Genomic DNA, 17,943 nt, shown 5'->3' on the forward strand with positions numbered 1-17,943 from the left:
TCAGGTGTTGGAGGAGACTGCAAAAGATCTGCAGTACTTGTTACTGGAACGCAGTTGGGTCTGAGGCAGACCCCTCTCCTTTACCTGCCCAGAGCTCACAGTGGTGACTGACTCATCGCTTCAGGTTTGGCCATCTGGGGGAGGTGAAATCAGAGTCCTCTGTTCTCCAGCAGAGTCCCGGCTGTATGTCAACTTTCTGGAGCTGAGGGCCACCCGCTTAGCGTTGAAAGCCTTCCTGCCATCCATCAACCTCTACTTTATTCAATAGCTACCTTACTCCTCTTGCTCTACTTGTGGAGGCTCTGGGAGCTAAAATAATTTGATACGCTAATGACACCCAGCTTCTGTTTTCATGGGACTGTAAGACAAGGTTCCCTGGTGAAAACATTAGAACTTGCTTGCCAGCTTCCAGTGGCTGACTTTTCATCAGCTCAAATGTAATGCAGAAAATACGGATCTGTTATTTTTTTGGAACTTAGGCACAGGAATCATGGCAATCTTTTTGGCCAGTTGAATTCCCCTTTCCTGGGCACCAAGCTAACTCAGTGAAGAGTTTGGGCATTTAAATCGATGATGGCCTTTCATTTTTACTGCAGGTGAACTCAGTAGTAGGGTCCTGATTTGAATTACTCCATATATTAAGAAGGTTTCTTCATTTTGTATCCTTGTCAGCCAGGAAATTGCATTGGCTCCCTGTAAAAAGAGAATCTTATTTAAGACTCTTGTTCTGGTCCATAAAGCCCTTAATCAGACGGGCTCAAAATATCTTAGGGCACCAATTTGTTTTTATGCTTCCTCCAGATGCCTTTATTCAGCCAAAGCCTTTCTAGCCAAAATGTCTACGATTAGACGTACTAGGACTGGCGGCAGATCCTTCTCCATCTTAGACTCGTCAGCTTGGCACTAACTTCCCTCCGAGATCCAGAGCATCACAGATTTGTCCCATTTCAGGAAAAGATTGAAAACATGGTTATTTAACCAAGTCTAAACTGATCTGGCCTCTATGTGTGGGCTACGTTGCAGAGCGCCAGGGCACTCCGTGGAGTAACAGAGCGCTTTATAAATGCTCCATTCATTCATTCATCAAGGGGTGGCTGGTACAGGTGCTCACAGACAACAGCAGCACCATGTGGAGCTACAAGAAAACAGGGTGGGTCACAGACACTGGACCAGGAGGCCTTGCGGCTCTGGAAATGGCTGGACCGCCAAGGAATTTTCCTGGTGGTGAACCTTCTGGCAGGCAGGATCGTTGACTGTCAGAGTGAACAGGCTCCACTTTCAGTGCTTAGCAGATCACCAGTGGCAGTTGCTGCTGGAAGTGGTACAAGGTCTCTTCCGTGAATAGGGAGAATCTTGGCTCGATCTGTTCGTCACCACAGAGAACATGCAAAGGCAGAACTGAAGCGGGGTGGAGTTTTCAAGGCATCGTTTCTTCTGAGGCATGTTCCACATCAAGTGGAACTCAGGACTCCTGTATGCCTTACTGCCTGTACCACCCTGTCTGAGTTCTCTAGAAGATCAGGACTGATCATGCCCAATTAATCCTGTTGGTTCTGGATTGGTAACACAAAAATTATTATATCCAGATATCCTGGTCTTTGGCATCTGCCCTCCGATCAGTCTTCCCCCACCCCTTAGGAGCCAAGTGTCCTTTGACAAATACTATATATGCCGGTCATTGAGATTGATTTGTGGTCTGATGCGGTACTATGCACATAGACCCCCATCTGGTAAGGTAACCTGATATTTTGGTATTTGTTTTGATTACTCTTCGCTCGCCTATCTTTTCCAAACCGAAAAGGGGCTGTATCCTCCTTATATGCATTGTACACGGAAATGTGCACAAGCACTGAGAGGAGAGCCCTAGAACATGGAAGGTGGATTTGGAGTAGAATGTAGGCTCTGATGTATGGAAGTACTGCTCCTCCAAACTAAACTGATATCAATTAATTACAGACTGTTTGCAGACGATACTCCGGTGTACATTCGACAGCCTGTCCAAGCGATCCCAATAGTTCTAGATATGCTGTGGGATTTGGTGATATATCCAGAATAAAAGCAAATCCGGGTAAATCGAAACTACTCCCGATTGGACTGCTGACCTCGGAGCCGCGAGTGACACTGCTGATGGTGGGACTCCCATGGGCGGAGACGTAGCCCAGATATTTGGGAATTAGATTGGCGGCTACTCCTGAGGGGTACCTGAAGCTTAACAAATGGAAGGTAATATAGGGCATATGAGGCTCTGTGCGTTTCTGGCAGGAATTGCCTCTGTCTCTTATGGGAAGAATTGCTATAACTGAAATGATCATGCTACCCCAATGCTTCTATGCGATGCAGCACTCCCTTTATAAAATCCTGCAGAACTTCTTTAAAATACTGGGTAACCTTTTAATAGACCGGATATAGGGTACCAAACGTAAGAGGGTAAGCCTGACCACTCTACAGCGAACAAGGCAGACTGGGGTATTGGAGGTGCCATGTTTTGAATTGTATTATTTGGCCTCTCAATTACAGAATGCAGTGCATTGGCTTGATGAAGCAGATAACTGGAAGAAGAGACTGTTAGCAGGCACCTTTCCAGGAGGCTCGCTTCCTGAGCTCTTGATGTTTGGGAGGGGGTGCCCCCTGTCTGCGCCTACATTATACGGCACGTCGCAGAGATATGGGAACATACGGTTAGGAAGGTGCTGGTTCATGTGCCATATGCCCCAGAGATGTCGCTTTGTGTGATTCAGCCCTTCTCTAAAATTGCTGCTTCTATGTCTGTCCGTAGATGGACGGAGAGAGGATGCCTAATAATGGGGGACCTCTTTGAAAATAAGGAATTCATCACACAAGAAAGCGCAGAGACTGCTTTTAACATAGGTACAGGACAGTTCCTGCAATATAGGAAAATATCCCAAGTAACCCAGGAAATATGGCCTTCATTACCGGAAGAACCCCCTCTCACAAATGTATTGCAAGTAATGTTATGTATGGCCCAGGGACGTCACCTGATCTCGCATCTATATTGGGTGATCCGGGAAGATAAGATTATCTTTGTACTCCCTGTTCAGTCAAAATGGGCAACAGTAGTGGAAGCTCCTTTAACAGAAAAAAATGGGGTTTAAATACATGAGGGGGTTAAACGGGTGAGTTTGAATACACAATTTAAACTGATACAATACAATTATGTGCATCAAACCTACCTTACTCCCAAAGCACTAAATAGAATATACCCAGATAAGTCAAGGCAATGTCCCTGCTGTGGTGAAAGGTAAGCAGATTTTATGCATATGACCTGGGCTTGCTAAACTTTAGACTCTTACTGGACCGAAATATTATTTAAATTAAAGGAAACCACGGGATGGGTGATCCCTAGGGAGATACGCTCAGTCCTGTTGGGATTACTCTAAACACAAAAACCTTAGTATGAAATTTGTGATGTTATGGCTTGTACTTGTAAAACGCTGTATAGCCATATCCTGGATGAGTCACGCCCCGCCAAGAGTAGCGATGGGGGTGAAGGATGTTAATGAATGAGCAACAGCAGAGACAGTTGAAACAAATAAGACACAATGGGAAAATTGGAGATGATTTACGGGCTTGGGAGACAATGATCAAAGATGTAAAGGAAACGCAATGACCTGGAGCTCCTTCACCTTCGTATCCTGGTACTGGGGACATTCCATAGAGAATAGAGTAACAAATAACAATAGCCTGATGAGCCGTGAATAGGACACGAGGAGCCACAAACATGAATCAAAACAAGAGTTAAAGTAGACATTCGGACATGGAGGAGGGAGGGAGGGGGGTATATAGGGGAGTTAACAGATTATGTTGTCAAGAGGGTATTGTCCAAGAATGTTATGTTGTTTACGCTGTGAGAATAGGCAAAGGGATTGTTTATGGTTCGATGATCCTTCTACAGGGGACCGTAAATGTAGTTCAAATGTTTCTATATATGTAACTGAAAATGCCCTCTGCATGTCAAATGCCAAAAAAAACATTTTAAAAAACAAAACAATTACAGACACAAACTGCTCCAATTTAAATTTCTAAATAGATTTTAGTGAACGACACAGCTCTTACTTAGGATTGGCACTGCGAGAAAGGTACAATGTCCTAGATGCCCCAGTGATCCTGCGGGCTTCTTCCACCAAGCATGGGAATGCCCGCCAATCCACCAATACTGGGAAGACATACTTAACACCATATCTGAGATAGCAGACAACACAATCGACTGCACCCCACAGCTAGCTCTACTGGGATACACAACACGCATACTGAAAGAAATTGGTGGGAGTGTTACTCTTGTTGGCTAAGAAATAGCTGGCCAATGGATTAGAGGTTCATAACCTACAATGGCGGACTGCTTGAGAAATGACGCCATTTCTAGGGAGCATGCTAAGGACTATGAAGAGCTACAAAACCCGCAAGCATGCAGACAAGATATTTGGGAACCCTTTAGTTTCTACCTAGCTTTGAAAGCGGACAACACTGATGATGGCTGTGATTGACACATCTGTCTGAACATTGACTGTATATATGCCTCTAATTTGATTGTTCAGTGCACAGTCTGCATCATTGCCGGCTTGCTCCCACATCTTCCCGTGTGGGGGGACACTGTTGTAGTTCATTTTTGTATGAAGTGGTACTTATGACCTGACCCCTGTTTGTCGATTGTATTGTTCTAAATGACCTAATAAAACTTTTTTCTTTTAAAAGTCACCTCTCGACTCCTTTTTTTTTTTTTTTTTTTTTTTTTTAGCTTTTTTGGGGTTAGCTGATCAGCCCTCATTAGTTTCAAGTCTTCGGTTGTTATGTACTTTTTGAAAGGTTTACAGCATTTGTTTACTCACTCTCCATTTGTCATTACCAGTGGGACCTTAACCCCTTCACTGCGGCGGCTATTCCGCCGCAGTGCTAAGGGGGGCGGGGCGGCCACGCGGCGGCCGCATGCTGCTGACGGAACCGCTCGGTCACCAGCCTCTGTTGAGCTGTGCTCATGACGGAGCGGTTCCGTCATGGCCCGCCCCGCTCAATAGACCGCTCAGCGCAGGCGCGGAATTCGCGCCGCGCAGGCGTTCCGAGCGGGCCATGGCGGAACCGCTCCGTCATCAGCACAGCGCACCCGCAGCTGATGACAGAGCGGTTCCATCATCAGCGTCCACTGGGTTTATCTTGTCCTTACCTTTTGGATGGGCACTCTCTTCGAGCTGCTTCACAGCTGCTCCTTCCCACCCGCTCCTTCCCAGCCTCAAGATGATATTCCTTGTCTTAATAACTTTGGTGAAGCATGAGAGTGATCTTCAATCTCTGTGTCATTCTGCCTTACAACACCTTCTTCCTAGACAAACTGGTTTAGCAGAGACAGACCTCTGTCTTGCCTAAAGTTATGATACAATAGCACGACAGCCAGAGCATCATCTTGCTGGTGTACTTTGCCCGCCTCACCCCTCTATGGAGGAAGAGAGACTCCACTGCTTGGATCCTAAAAGAGTGCTGACCTTTTACATAGATTATATTAAAGAACACCAAATGGATGATCAGCTCGTTGTGGTGTTAACTGGAGTGAAAAGGGCAAGTCTGTGCAGAAGAGAACCTTCCCCGCTTGAAAATACTTGGCATTAAGATTCGCTAGGAATTGGCCAAATAGCAGCCTCTGGAAGTACTGCGTGCTCCTTCCACCAGAGCCAAAGCTGCTACCACTGCATCGGCATGCAGAGTTCCTATCCTGGACATGTGCCAGGCAGCTACAGGGGTGTCCCTCCATATGTTCACAAAGTAGTATTGTCTGAACAGTCTGGTACACCGAGAGGGGCATTATGCATGCTTGGTCTACAGGACTTTCTGGTTTAAGTCTATCAGGCCCTACTCCAAATAAGTAAAATTTTGGTATTTATTCAAAAGGTGAGAAATATGCGGCTAAAAGTGTACATCAGAAGAATACTTTACAAACCTTTGTTAACACCCTTTCTGGTTCAGTCTCTAACAAGCTGGCGATATCTCACTAACCCTCCCATCCTTGCTGTTGTGTAGTTGGACTCTATTCATAAAGAAGATCCCGTCTAGGAATCTGCACACTGGTGATGCCAATTTGATTTTGGTGCTCTGCATCCAGGGGTGGGGACACTCTTAAAAGCAGCTGACATCCGTGTGCAGGGAGTGGCACTTATATATGCTCCGCATATCATTTCTGGAAAGAATGGCGTCCATGCGGAGCCGGCCACCACTGTGCGGAGGTACTGCTGAAAAGTTTCCGGATCCAGTTTGATGCCTGGAAAATTTTCAAAAGTTGAGGAATCTTCTGCTAGATAGTCTCTACCAGAGAGTGTTACCGAAGGTAAGTACCTTGTTCATCTTGACGCTTTTGTTGGCCCTGCTGACCCATTAATCTAGCATATGCGCTGAAGCCTAGGCCTTATCTTGGTGATTCTATGGTCCAGAACTTGTTCTGTTGCTTGGAGGGAGTGCTCAAAGCATACCCTCTTTATTGACATAAAACTACTGTTCATGTCCTGGGGTGCTCACTTTAAACGTTGAGGGCTGCATACTTCATTTTTAATGTGTGATAACAGATCTTTTTCATGGTTCAGGAAGAGAACAGTCTACTGGGCCATTAGAGTGAAGATGGTGTGACACTAAGTTCCTTGTGCAGACAATCCCATGTTAATATCCATTGTATGTGTGTATAGTATGAATAGTAGCAAGACTGTTCTGAGAATCTTATTACTGGGAACATTGGGATCAATTTTGGATAGCTCCTGATTTGACATGCTACAAGACGGGGGATGGAATACAGCTTTCACAGACAGTGGAAGTGTATTGTCTGCATTACTGGAGCAGAAGGGGAGAGCCCTTGACACTGATGTGTGAAAGGTTACACTTAGAAATTCTGTGAGGACCTTTTAGCAGGGGATTGCTGATTATTTGTTCCCGTGCCTTGCAATTTGGTTGATGGTAAAGAAGCAGGGGTGAGTTGTCATATTCTGGTAAGAGTGAGGAATCTTCAATCCATGGTCTGCCCTTTTGTCTTTCTCTGATTGCTACTTTAGGAAGGCTGATGATAATCAGGTGCTGCCTGTTCACTTTTCATTTTGCTCATGTTTTAGATACTCATGCTTGGAACCAGCATCATCACTGGCTTCTGTCAAAACTGTGAGGGAGCCACCCCAAACCGGTTCCAGGACTTGAGGGAGTTGAGATCTGATTGCCTGCCAACACTTCAAACCAGGAAGTGTTGGCAGCCATCTTGTAACTCTGTTGAACTGAGTCACAAGTAAAAAAAAAATTTTAAAAAGAAAAGGGGACAGGGTAGAAACACCATGACCCCCTAGACCTCTTGAGGCTCCCACTGAAATTTTAAAATCAAATTTCTTTTTTTTTTTTAATAAACGCTGGCTTTTGGACTTCGTTTGATATAGGTCCCCGGATGGGCCTGGTCCCAGGGGCATGTGTAAATAAGTAGGCCCCCTCCTAGAATGCCTAATGTACGGGGACCACCACCTCCCCTTGGCATCTTTCTACATTTATGAAGGGGTTGCCCTCACAGCAACACCCGCGCCCTGGGGACAGCCACCTCCCCAGGGCCAATGTTTTAATGATGTCCCCTTTCTCCACCACTCTTCAAATGCGCCTCTTGGCACACTGCTGGTGGGAGAATGAGGTCCCCTTGCCTCCTGAGGGGACTCAGGATTAAAGTGGACTTGTTCCCCTAACCAGGAGTGTACCAGGATGCTTGATGCAGAGTGGTGGAGAAAGGGGGCGTGGCCTCTGATGACCGCTCAGCAGTTTAGATGTGTGGGTCTTACAGAAGGTAACAGGAGGGCTTGTTGGCCCCCAAGGAACCTCAAGAGCCAAGAGGACTTCAACCACTAACTAGTAGTGTGCTAGGAAGCGCGTTTGCAGAGTGGTGGAGAATGGGAGTGTGGCCATTGAAAACCTCTCAGCAAACCACTGTGTGGGACTTGCTTGGAGGTAACGGGAGGGATAGTTGGCCCCCGAGGATCCTCAGTAGCCAAGGGCACTTTATCCTCCTACTAGTAATGCGCCTGGAGGCGACTTTGCAGAGTGCTGAGGGAAGGGGGCATGGCCTCTGAGACCCACTCAGCAATCCAGCTATGTGGGTCTTACTGGAGGTACCAGGAGGGCTAGCTGGCTCCCAGGGACCCTGAAGAGTGAAGAGGTTAATACCCTAACTAGTACTGTGCCAGGTGGAGCGTTTTGGAGTGGTGGAGAAAGGGGGCATGGCCTTCCACCAGATCTCAGCAATCCTGCTGTGTGGGACTTACTGGAGCAATTACGTCCTTGGGGGCCAACTAACCCCACCTGTTACCTCCAATAAGTCCCACACAGCAAAATTGCTAAGAGATCTTCGAAGGTCACTCCCCCTTTCTCAGCCACTTTGCAAACGCGGCTCCTAGGGCACTACTAGTTGGAGCATGAAGTCCGCTTTCCTCCTGAGGGACTTTGGGGTCAAGAAGCCCTCCTGGTATCTCTTGTAAGTCTTACACTGCGGGATTCCTGAGAGCTGGTCGGAGGCCCAGCCCCCTTTCTCCAGCATTCTGAAAGCGTGACTACTAGTTATAAAAAACATTGAAATTCACTTAAAAAAACAGAGGTTACAGGGATGTTCTAGTTAGGCTGACAGTTATTTAGGGTTCCTTGCTCACTTTGCAACTAGATTAAAGATAGCCTGGCTGATGAGGGGTGTTACTCCAAACCCGGACTCAGGATGCTTATTTCCGATCCAGGGTAGGCCTGGTGAGGTAGTTTATGCTGGACTGTTCCCATGGGGAACAGGGTCAAGACTGATTGGCATATGTCTGGGCCTGAACTGAAGTGGCGAATTGAGCAGAAGAATGTTGGATTCATCCCAGATCTAATAGTGACCCGGGGTGAGTGTCTGGAAAGATTCAGTGCTCTGTCCATTATCTTATTGTGTTTGCATGGTTTGAATAATAGCACAATTTACAGTTTAAAAATATAATGTTTTCTGCAAGCCGTGGCCCATGAAGAAAATCTAATTTCCATATTTAACTCTATTTAGTAATGCTGATTTTCACTGTGGGCTCCTCTCAGTGAAATTCACTGCTATCATTAGATCTAGATGTATGTGGTCTAGTGTTCTATATAAAAAGACTGAAATGCAGGACTGTGGCCGGTATGTGTTGCGAGACCGTCTCCCATACTTAGGTGAAGCATGTCTCCTCAGTAAGATCTTAGATGTTATTTGCCTATTACCATTACTTTGGAATACCCACCGCTGGACGGCAGTTACAATAAACTCATTGCAAAAGCCTATGCTACTGGGTAAACACGTTTCTCATTTTACAACATCACACTTAATAGCATGAGGTATGGGCATTAGGTATTAACCTATATCAAAAACGATGTGTCTACTTAAGGAAAGGTCCATGTCTTTTCGAATGAATCGTTACAAGTGGGGCTTGAGAAGCTATAGACACCAAGTTTGTTGCTCGTTTTCAGTCATTGTCTTTTTTTAAGCTACAACTGTCTTTGTCAAATGAATGTTCTTTTATAAAGCTTGAGGTGAAGTGTTTCAGCAAATGGCATTAATTAATATTTTGCTTTCCCCACTTTAGGGTGGAAAAAAAGGTAAAAGAAACGCTGAAGCAGAGAACTGTAGGTGATCCAGGATTTGCTACGGCAGCGGCGTGAAAGAAAGTCGGATCTTGTTTTTGAGGGTTTTGCAAAAAGGGACATATTTATGCTGTGCAACTGCTAACCTACGCGGTTTTACTGGAAGGAGCGAAAGTATTACATCAACATTTTTGAACCTTCTATTGGTTCTAAAAGTATTTTGAAGTGAAAAGTAGAGAACTAATTTGCGAACAGAATTCATGACCTTGCTGGTAAAGAAATGCCATAATTTGTTATATTTCATCATTAAATAAAATTTGCTCTTCCGTTTGCAATATTTAGTTATACCTATTTAAATGTGTGGGTGTTATTTTTCATATTGTATTTATTTTCTTTAGCACTTATGCTGAATTTGTTTGTGACACTTGTGGACGGTAGCAGGGAAAGCAGTTAGTACAATATTTAGGGCCTACGTGTTCACAAGTGTAGTCCAGGTGCTCTCTCGCTTTTCTTGTGTAGCCGGTACTTCAGCATCTAAATAATGCCCAGAAGACGTTGTTGGTAAACTGTTTCTTTTGACTTTGACCTATCGTTCCCTTTACATATTCCGCCTCCACTATTGAGAACCGTGCTCTGCACTGTATATTTTTTCTGAAAATTTGAAGTAAAAGCCCAAGTAAAGCAACACACATAAGCACACACTTCGCAATAATGCATGGACACCAAGGAGCATTCTGTTTCTTTTGAAAGAAAAAAAAAAAACACTCACGCGAGCCCACATACTAGTCTGCATCTTTATAAAATAAGCCATAAATTTCACACGAACTCCAAACAACTGGTGTCTTTTAAAAAGATATGACGCAGGGCACAGCATGTGCCTTTATAAAAAATACTCTTTTAAGATGTGTAAAGTACATAGATGGTATAGTGTACATTATCTGCCTTCATTATGTATTAAACGATGGACGCGTTCCAGTGATAACTTGTGATACATGCCATTTATTTTTTACCAGGAAAGCACAAAATTCATAACACTTTCCACCTCACACTGCGTCAGTATGCATAGCATGGTGTGTGAATGCAGTAGCGCAGAAAGGATGCCACGGGCCCTGGTGCGAAAAAGCAAAATAGCCCCTGCTGCTGGGGTAGTAGTATACAACAATAAACGGACTTCGTTGGGTCCCGGTGCACTGCTCCTCCTGCACACGTTAGCTACGTTAGCTACGCCCCTGCTTAAATATGCAGTGGGGACTCTAGAAATAACGTCATGCCGACCCATGGGCCGCTCGATAGCAGGTACTCGGTCATATTCCAGATTGTCTCCCTCTGCTCTCCGTCGCTCTGGTGCGTCTTCTATTTACAAGGAACCTTTACAGATCCTCCGTCGGCAGATCCTGTCAGGGCCTTTCTGTCGTTCTGTCAAAGGTCTTGCTGGGTGCTGACCATGACGCCACCAGCTCTGCAGCTCTGGGTCCGACTCCCCACCCCCTGCATCTCGAAGCTGTCTGATCTGACCAAGGGAAGAGAAATGGTCAAAGCCTTATTTATGTATTTATTATTTTTTAAACTAAGGAAGTGAGTCAACTGAATCCGAGGTAAAATCAATGTACTGAAAAGAAATGAACATAATTGAACGATAGCTAAGTGAATCTGTGCACCGTGGAGTATTTATTTGAAGAATTCAGAATTAGGTTTGATGGTGCCTCGCCCCTTTATCTTCCAAGCCTCCTCTTACCTTGCTGTAGTCAGAGTGTAGCACTGCACCTTGGGTTTACTATGCAGGTTGACGTGGAGGAAGACAGTTTTCTCATTGAGACTTAGTAAAAGAAAGCTAATCAGTGCCTACCAATATTAAATGCTTTTTTCAAGTCTACAACAGAAAACTTTAAAGACTTAGTAAAAAACGCTTTAAAGACCAAGTGGGGAAAAAACGGTTATTGCATCGAGGATGGAGAAGAAATGTAAAGCTAGCCTTCAAAATCTTATTCATATTCTAGGACGTGTACAGCCGGACTCCGATGTTATGCTAATAGCCAGAAACAGAGCTTTATCTCGGGGGCAGGAGAAGATCCACCACCTTACACAGATTGTACACATCTAGATGTAGGAGTGGCCGCAAGAGAAGCGATGAACAGGAGCATTTCCAACTGACACGCCCTACTTTACAGATAATTAATCAATCAGTAGGAGGGAGACAATCTAGAACCACACGGAATGAGAGCAGGGGATAATACAAGTGTGCAGGGTGGTTTTTAGTGAGAGAGTTTGTTGTGCCCTCGATTCCTTAAATTCATTCAGCATGGAGAGCACAACTGCAGAGACAATATGCATGGCTGTGAATTTCTGGGACTCAAGCAAGGTGCAGCAACACTTCTTACACCTTTTGACAGGGATCGCCTTTTAGCCAAAAGTGGACAAAAAGCTCTAAAAGGTAAAGAAGGGCAAAGAGGAGTGCTTTGCCACAACAGTGTTCTTACCATTTAAAGGTGGCATACTGGTGTTTAAAGACAACCTTATCAGTTCAATTCAATAAATTTATATAGCGCGCTACATACCCAGAGGGTCTCAAGGCGCTTGGGGAAGGGTGGGGAATTATTTGTCGAATATCCAGGTTTTAAGTTGCTTTCTGAATGCTAGGTGGTTTTGAGTGAGGCGAAGGTGAATGAGAAGTGAGTTCCAGGTTTTAGCCGCCAGGTAGGAGAAGGATCTTCCTCCCATGGTGGTTTTGTTGATGCGAGGTACAGCAGCCAGGGCTTGGTTGGAGGAGCGTAGCTGGCGGGAGGGGGTGTAGAAGGAAAGACGTGTGTTGAGGCATTCGGGTCCAAGTTCGTAAAGTGCTTTGTGTGCGTGGGTTAGAAGGCGGAATGTTATCCTCTTATTGACGGGGAGCCAGTGGAGGTTTTTCAGGTGACCAGAAATGTGGTCATTACGCGGGATGTCTAGTATGAGTCTGGCTGAAGCGTTCTGGATGTGTTGGAGTTTTTTCTGAAGTTTAGCGGTGGTGCCGGCGTATAGGGTGTTTCCGTAGTCCAGTCGGCTTGTAACCAGTGCGTGGGTGACCGTTTTGCTGGTTTCGGTGGGGATCCAGCGAAATGTTTTTTTGAGCATGCAAAGAATGTTGAAGCAAGAAGATGAAACTGCGTTGACTTGTCTGGTCATCGAGAGTGAGGAGTCCAGAATGACGCCCAGGTTCCGTGCGTGGTCCGTCGGGATGGGTGCTTTTCCGAGGGACTCTGGCCACCAAGAGTCGTCCCAGGCAGAGGGGGAGGTGCCTAAGATAAGGACTTCTGTTTTGTCGGAATTCAGTTTCAGACGGCTGTGTTTCATCCACTCGGCGACTTCTTTCATTCCTTCATGCAGGTTGGTTTTGGCGGTGTTAGGGTCTTTGGTGAGTGAGAGGATCAGTTGAGTGTCATCCGCGTAGGAGATAATGTTGAGGTTGTGTTGGTGTGCGATGGCCGCGAGGGGGCTCATGTATACGTTGAAGAGGGTGGGACTGAGTGAGGATCCTTGTGGCACGCCGCAAATGACTTCAGTGGCCTCTGACTTGAATGGTGGGAGGCGGACTCTCTGGGTTCTTCCGGCAAGGAACGAGGTGATCCATTCCAGTGCTTTTCCTTGGATTCCGATGTTTCTGAGGCGTTGTAACAGGGTGCTATGACAGACTGTGTCGAAGGCTGCGGAGAGGTCGAGGAGGATGAGGGCGACTGTCTCCATTGTCCAGTAGAGTTCGAATGTCGCCTGTTGCTGCGATGAGTGCAGTCTCAGTGCTGTGTTTGGCTCGGAAGCCGGACTGTGAGGAGTCGAGGGATTTGTCGAATGCAGACGTTCCTTTGTCTTCAAACACAGCAGTGCCCAAGGCAGTTTAAGATGTAGACCTAGATGCCCACATGGGAAAGAGGGGTCTCGGCAAAGTGACTCTTTTCGCATTCTCCCTGATGACACACCTATCGGAGAAAGACTATGACTACTTCCAGCACAATGGTAAGAAATTATCCTTGTGAGGAAATATAAATTTTTGGTCATGTTATGTTCCCTAGCGCGTACCCCACCGACTCCATGTACCAGCTTAAAGTGCATGTAACTTCCCTCCTGTGCCAGCTATGAAGACGCAAATACATTTGCGTCCAACGTTAACTTGTCCTCTTTCAGATCCACCCTGAATGGATTATATAGTCCGTTCCTAAGTATGCTATGCCAACGTCTTTTTGTAGTGTACTTTACATGTTTTTCCTGCTCTGACAGAGTAGGCCCTGAATTCCTGCCATCGAGCCTCTTTTCTGGCTTCTGACTCTGACAGCCTCTGCCCAGGCTACCTCTGTACCCGTGAACTCTGACTTACATCCAGCGCGGCCCCTCGCGCTCAGCTCAGCCTGCTTTCTGCCAAGACTGACTATAACCTTCGAGTTATCTGTTCCGCTCCACGAAAATGCATTCCTGCCTACTAGCTTCAGTAAACATCCTCCCCAGCTGCAGATCCAAAGGGCCGACCTGTCTCAATGCAAGTAAATCATAGCTTCTGTTACCATGTTTCCATGGAAGGCCCCGTGCCCCCACGCTTCTCATGTAGACACTTAGGCGCTTATACACGCATCCACAGTTAGCATAGAATAGCTTCTGCTCTAGAAACCTTTCCGTCCAGATAATGTGGTTCCTAAACATCAGATATCAGATATGATAGAAGTACAAGTTGATCTGACATGCCAGACTTCTGTCTCTTGCCGTCAGTGTAAATGTCAAGTCCCCTGCACCCCGTCAATCACACGTCATGCAGCTGCGCGCGCATCCAAGCTTCCGATTTCTGCTGACATTGCAACAATTCTGTTAGCACCACCCCTTGGTGCCACCCACTTGCGTCACCTATCAGTGACGTTTCTAGTACACACCTCCAGTTCACGCCTAGTTCACGCCTCTTGATTACGTACTAGTACCACGTGTATACTGTTATCTTGTCTTCTCTCAGCTGTTACGCCTCTTGCACTATTACTTATGATGTGAATTAAGTATATAAGCTATGTATTGTTAATAAACTGTAGCGCGCTCATCTATCCCTTCTGACACCCCTGTGGTGTTCAGAATCCGATATCTTGGTCACGACCATTCCTTTATGAGGAATAAAACCCTTAGAAACTCTAACACCACGGACTCTGTCTTTTTTCATCCGATCTGAGTTATTATTGATTAAGTACTTACCTGCATAGAAATTAAGAGAGTAAATTAATTATTTACGTCACTTGATCAGTGGATTATGTCAACAACACAGAACAGCTACTGTATCGAAGTACGTGGTACTTCTGAATGGTAAACCTAGGTAAAAGGCAGCAGAACATTGTACCGAGTCAAAGTTGAGCATAAAGCCAACAAGTTTTAGGAGAGGAATTGGTTTGTGAATGGTTAATGGACTGTGTGGTAGTGTCTTTTAAAGAGTTGTATCTTCAGCTCTTATAAATTGGATTAGCATTGGGTGGTCCAGATGAATACGGTGATGTTTCAGATTCTGCAAGATGAGGTGGAGAATGCCTGTTGCCTTGTTTTCTTCTTGCTTTTTTAGACTTCTTAGTCTACAGTCTGATGTTCTCCTGCCTTCAGCTGCTGTGCCAAGAATCACCAGAGATGGTGAGCTTGTCACCAAGATAAGCAGGGGTGCTGGCTGTGATGGCTTTGTAAATGATGCAGTTGGTTTTGAAGACGGTACGGACCGGCAAGAGGAGCCAATTGAGTTCTATCAGGATGGGGGTAATATGATCATGTTTTTAAGGCTCTGGATGAGGTGTGCTGTAGCATGTTGGATTGCCTGGAGGAGTGCTTGTGTGAAATGTGGGAGGACATAGAGCAGGGCATAACTACAATCCAAATCCAAGAGTACCAGCCCTTGAATAGCTGTTCTGAAGTCATAGTCTAGACTTATCCATTTCACTTTTCTAGAAGAGCCAGCTGCTACCATGCCTTTTCTGATAGATACATCTGCCAGTGGATTCCTCACCATGTGAATATCCCCTTGCGTCAGCAACATTCGGAAATTCTTTTTGTAGCTTCGCGCTGACGTGGACAATGTCATAGAGGCACGGCATCGCGCGCGACTCTGCTGACGTCACCGACACCATAATAGGCCCACGCCGGCGTGATGACATAAGTTCCTTTTTTTCCACGTCGTCGACTGTTAACGATTTTGAAGGGATCGTCTGTAGCTGTTACAGTAACTTTGTTACTCTGTGATTTTTCTCTGTGTCTGATTGTCTTCTGTCGAGATGTCGTCGAAGAAGACCGGATTTAATGCTTGCGGTGAATTTGGCAAGACAATGTCAATCACTGACCCTCATGAGTGCTGCGTCTGGTGTCTGAGCTCCAACCATGACGTCGAGGAGTGCCATTCTTGCAAGAAAATGACACCAAAGGCCCATCGAGAGAGGGAGACGAAGCTCCTCGTTGCAAAATTAAAAAGTAAGAAGGAGAAGAAAACTTCGAAGTCGCGAACTCGGCGTTCGAGGTCGAGGTCTCGTTCGAGGTCGCAATCGGAGTTGTCCTCTGCTCATGCTTCGAGGTCATCGAGGAAGAAACACAAGAAGAGGAGCCATGAGTCAAGACATAATTCTGGAAAGGACTCGAGTTCGAGACCGAAGTCGCAGGTTAAGCTGCTTCGGAAGGAGGTGGTGTCTTTGGCTTCGGAAGCACAGGTCTCGGAGGGTGAGGCTTCGCGTGCGGATTCGCCTGGATCACCAAAGCAGGTAGTGAATCCATCTCCAGTTCTGACCCATCCTTCAGGCCAGGAGGATGAAGGTGAGGTGGAGGAAGTTTGCGAAGTCGAGGCTCAGTTGCCTGCGGGTCAGTCGACTCCGGTGCACCAGCCTGAAGAGGTCGACGTCGTGACGACTCCGCCCTCTCGGGAGCAGCCTGGGGGCTCATATCCTGCCTTTCCGGCTCCAGGTCATGATCCGACGCAATTCCTCAATGCCATGTTCGGGGTCTACTCCAGGGCAATGTACCCGTCTGGTGCACCTGTTGGTCTCACGGGTCCTATGGCATTTAGTCTGGGTGTTCCCCAGGCTTATGCCCCTGCGCCCTTCATGCCTTTCATGCCGGCTCTAGCACCGCATTGGCATTTTCCGACACCGGCGAAGCCTTTGACGCCGAAGCCGTCGACACCGAATCCATCGACGCCGGTACCCTAGACTCCGATGCCGAATCCGGTTCGACCTAGAGTCAAACTGCCTCGCCCGACTTCAGGTTCGACGCCGGCTCCGATTCTGGTGGAGTCGATCATGGATCCGTCGGCTTCGTTTGTGAAGGAGAGGTCGAGGCGTGAGGCACAGAGGCTTCTGGAGGAACAGAGGTATCAGGATGAAGATGTGGTGGAAGGTGAGCTTCAGGAGTCTAAGGATCCTTTTGATGACCTGAGGGAGGCTAGTGGCCTGGAACGGTCTACTGAGTGGGATTTGGCCTATACATCTGATATACCTTCTAGAGATGTGACTCCTTACCATGTGGTAATAAAGAAGGCGGCAGACGTGTTAAACATCACTCTGCCTACTGCTGAGTACAAGTCAAATATTCTGACGGAGGTCCTCCATTCACCTTCCTCTGTAATTGAACCAATGCTGCCATTCAATGATGCTTTGGCTGAGCCAATCTATGAGGTGTGGAAGAAACCTGTGTCAGCCCCTGCCGTTCAAGGGCAGTTGCGAGGAGATATAGGGTGGCTCCTAATGACCCTGACTTTTTATCTACACACCCCCTGCCTGAAAGTTTAGTTGTGCAGGCTGCCTGCTCTAAGAAGTCTGCGGGGGCTTTTCCGCAGGTTCCTGGAGAGAAAGAGTCGAGAAAGCAGGATCGTGTGAATTTCCCCCGCTCACGCCCTAATGAAGCACATAAATGGTTCACTCCACAATTGGAAGATCTTAAAACTTGAAGTGTGTCAAAAAGAGAGGAAGTGGAGGACCAGGTACCTACCACAAGATAAAGTAAATTATTGCATGGCCCGCAAAACTCACCAAAAACTTATCTTAAAACAGAAAACAGACTACTTTTCTGAGAATTTTGAATTCACAGAATAAGACCAAAGATCTGTTCAAAATTGTGAATGATCTCAGTAATAGCGACAGAACTACCCCCCTGGTCACCCCTACACAAGAACTCTAACTCGCTGAATGCGTTTTTCCTGAATAAAATCATTACTATAAAGCAGAATATTTTGAACTCTTTGCCCCCTCCTCCCCTGGATGATGTTTCTCATAACCCCTTTACCTCAGAAACATTCCCTCCCATTGATGCAAAAATGTTGTCCGACCTCTGTGCACGTGTTAAATCTGGATCACCTGACGACATCTGTCCCCCTCATATTTTTAGAGAGGTGGGGTT

The 17,943-nt window shown here is 46.2% G+C and overlaps 1 protein-coding gene across 2 annotated transcripts in view; it reads left to right on the forward strand.

Moving 5' to 3' along the window:
• GKAP1 (G kinase anchoring protein 1) overlaps positions 1 to 9,939 on the forward strand; it is an 863,343-nt gene extending 853,404 nt beyond the window's left edge. For both annotated transcript variants that reach the window (XM_086961315.1, XM_086961316.1), the window contains exon 12: positions 9,591 to 9,939. In XM_086961315.1, the coding sequence (XP_086817441.1) occupies positions 9,591 to 9,638 (48 nt within the window). In that variant the 3' untranslated portion in view covers positions 9,639 to 9,939. The remainder of the gene's footprint in view (positions 1 to 9,590) is intronic.
• Positions 9,940 to 17,943: the final 8,004 nt, after the last annotated feature.

Source organism: Lissotriton vulgaris, chromosome 3_1 (genome assembly GCF_964263255.1).
Source record: "Lissotriton vulgaris chromosome 3_1, aLisVul1.2, whole genome shotgun sequence".
Taxonomy (NCBI): Eukaryota; Metazoa; Chordata; class Amphibia; order Caudata; family Salamandridae; genus Lissotriton; species Lissotriton vulgaris.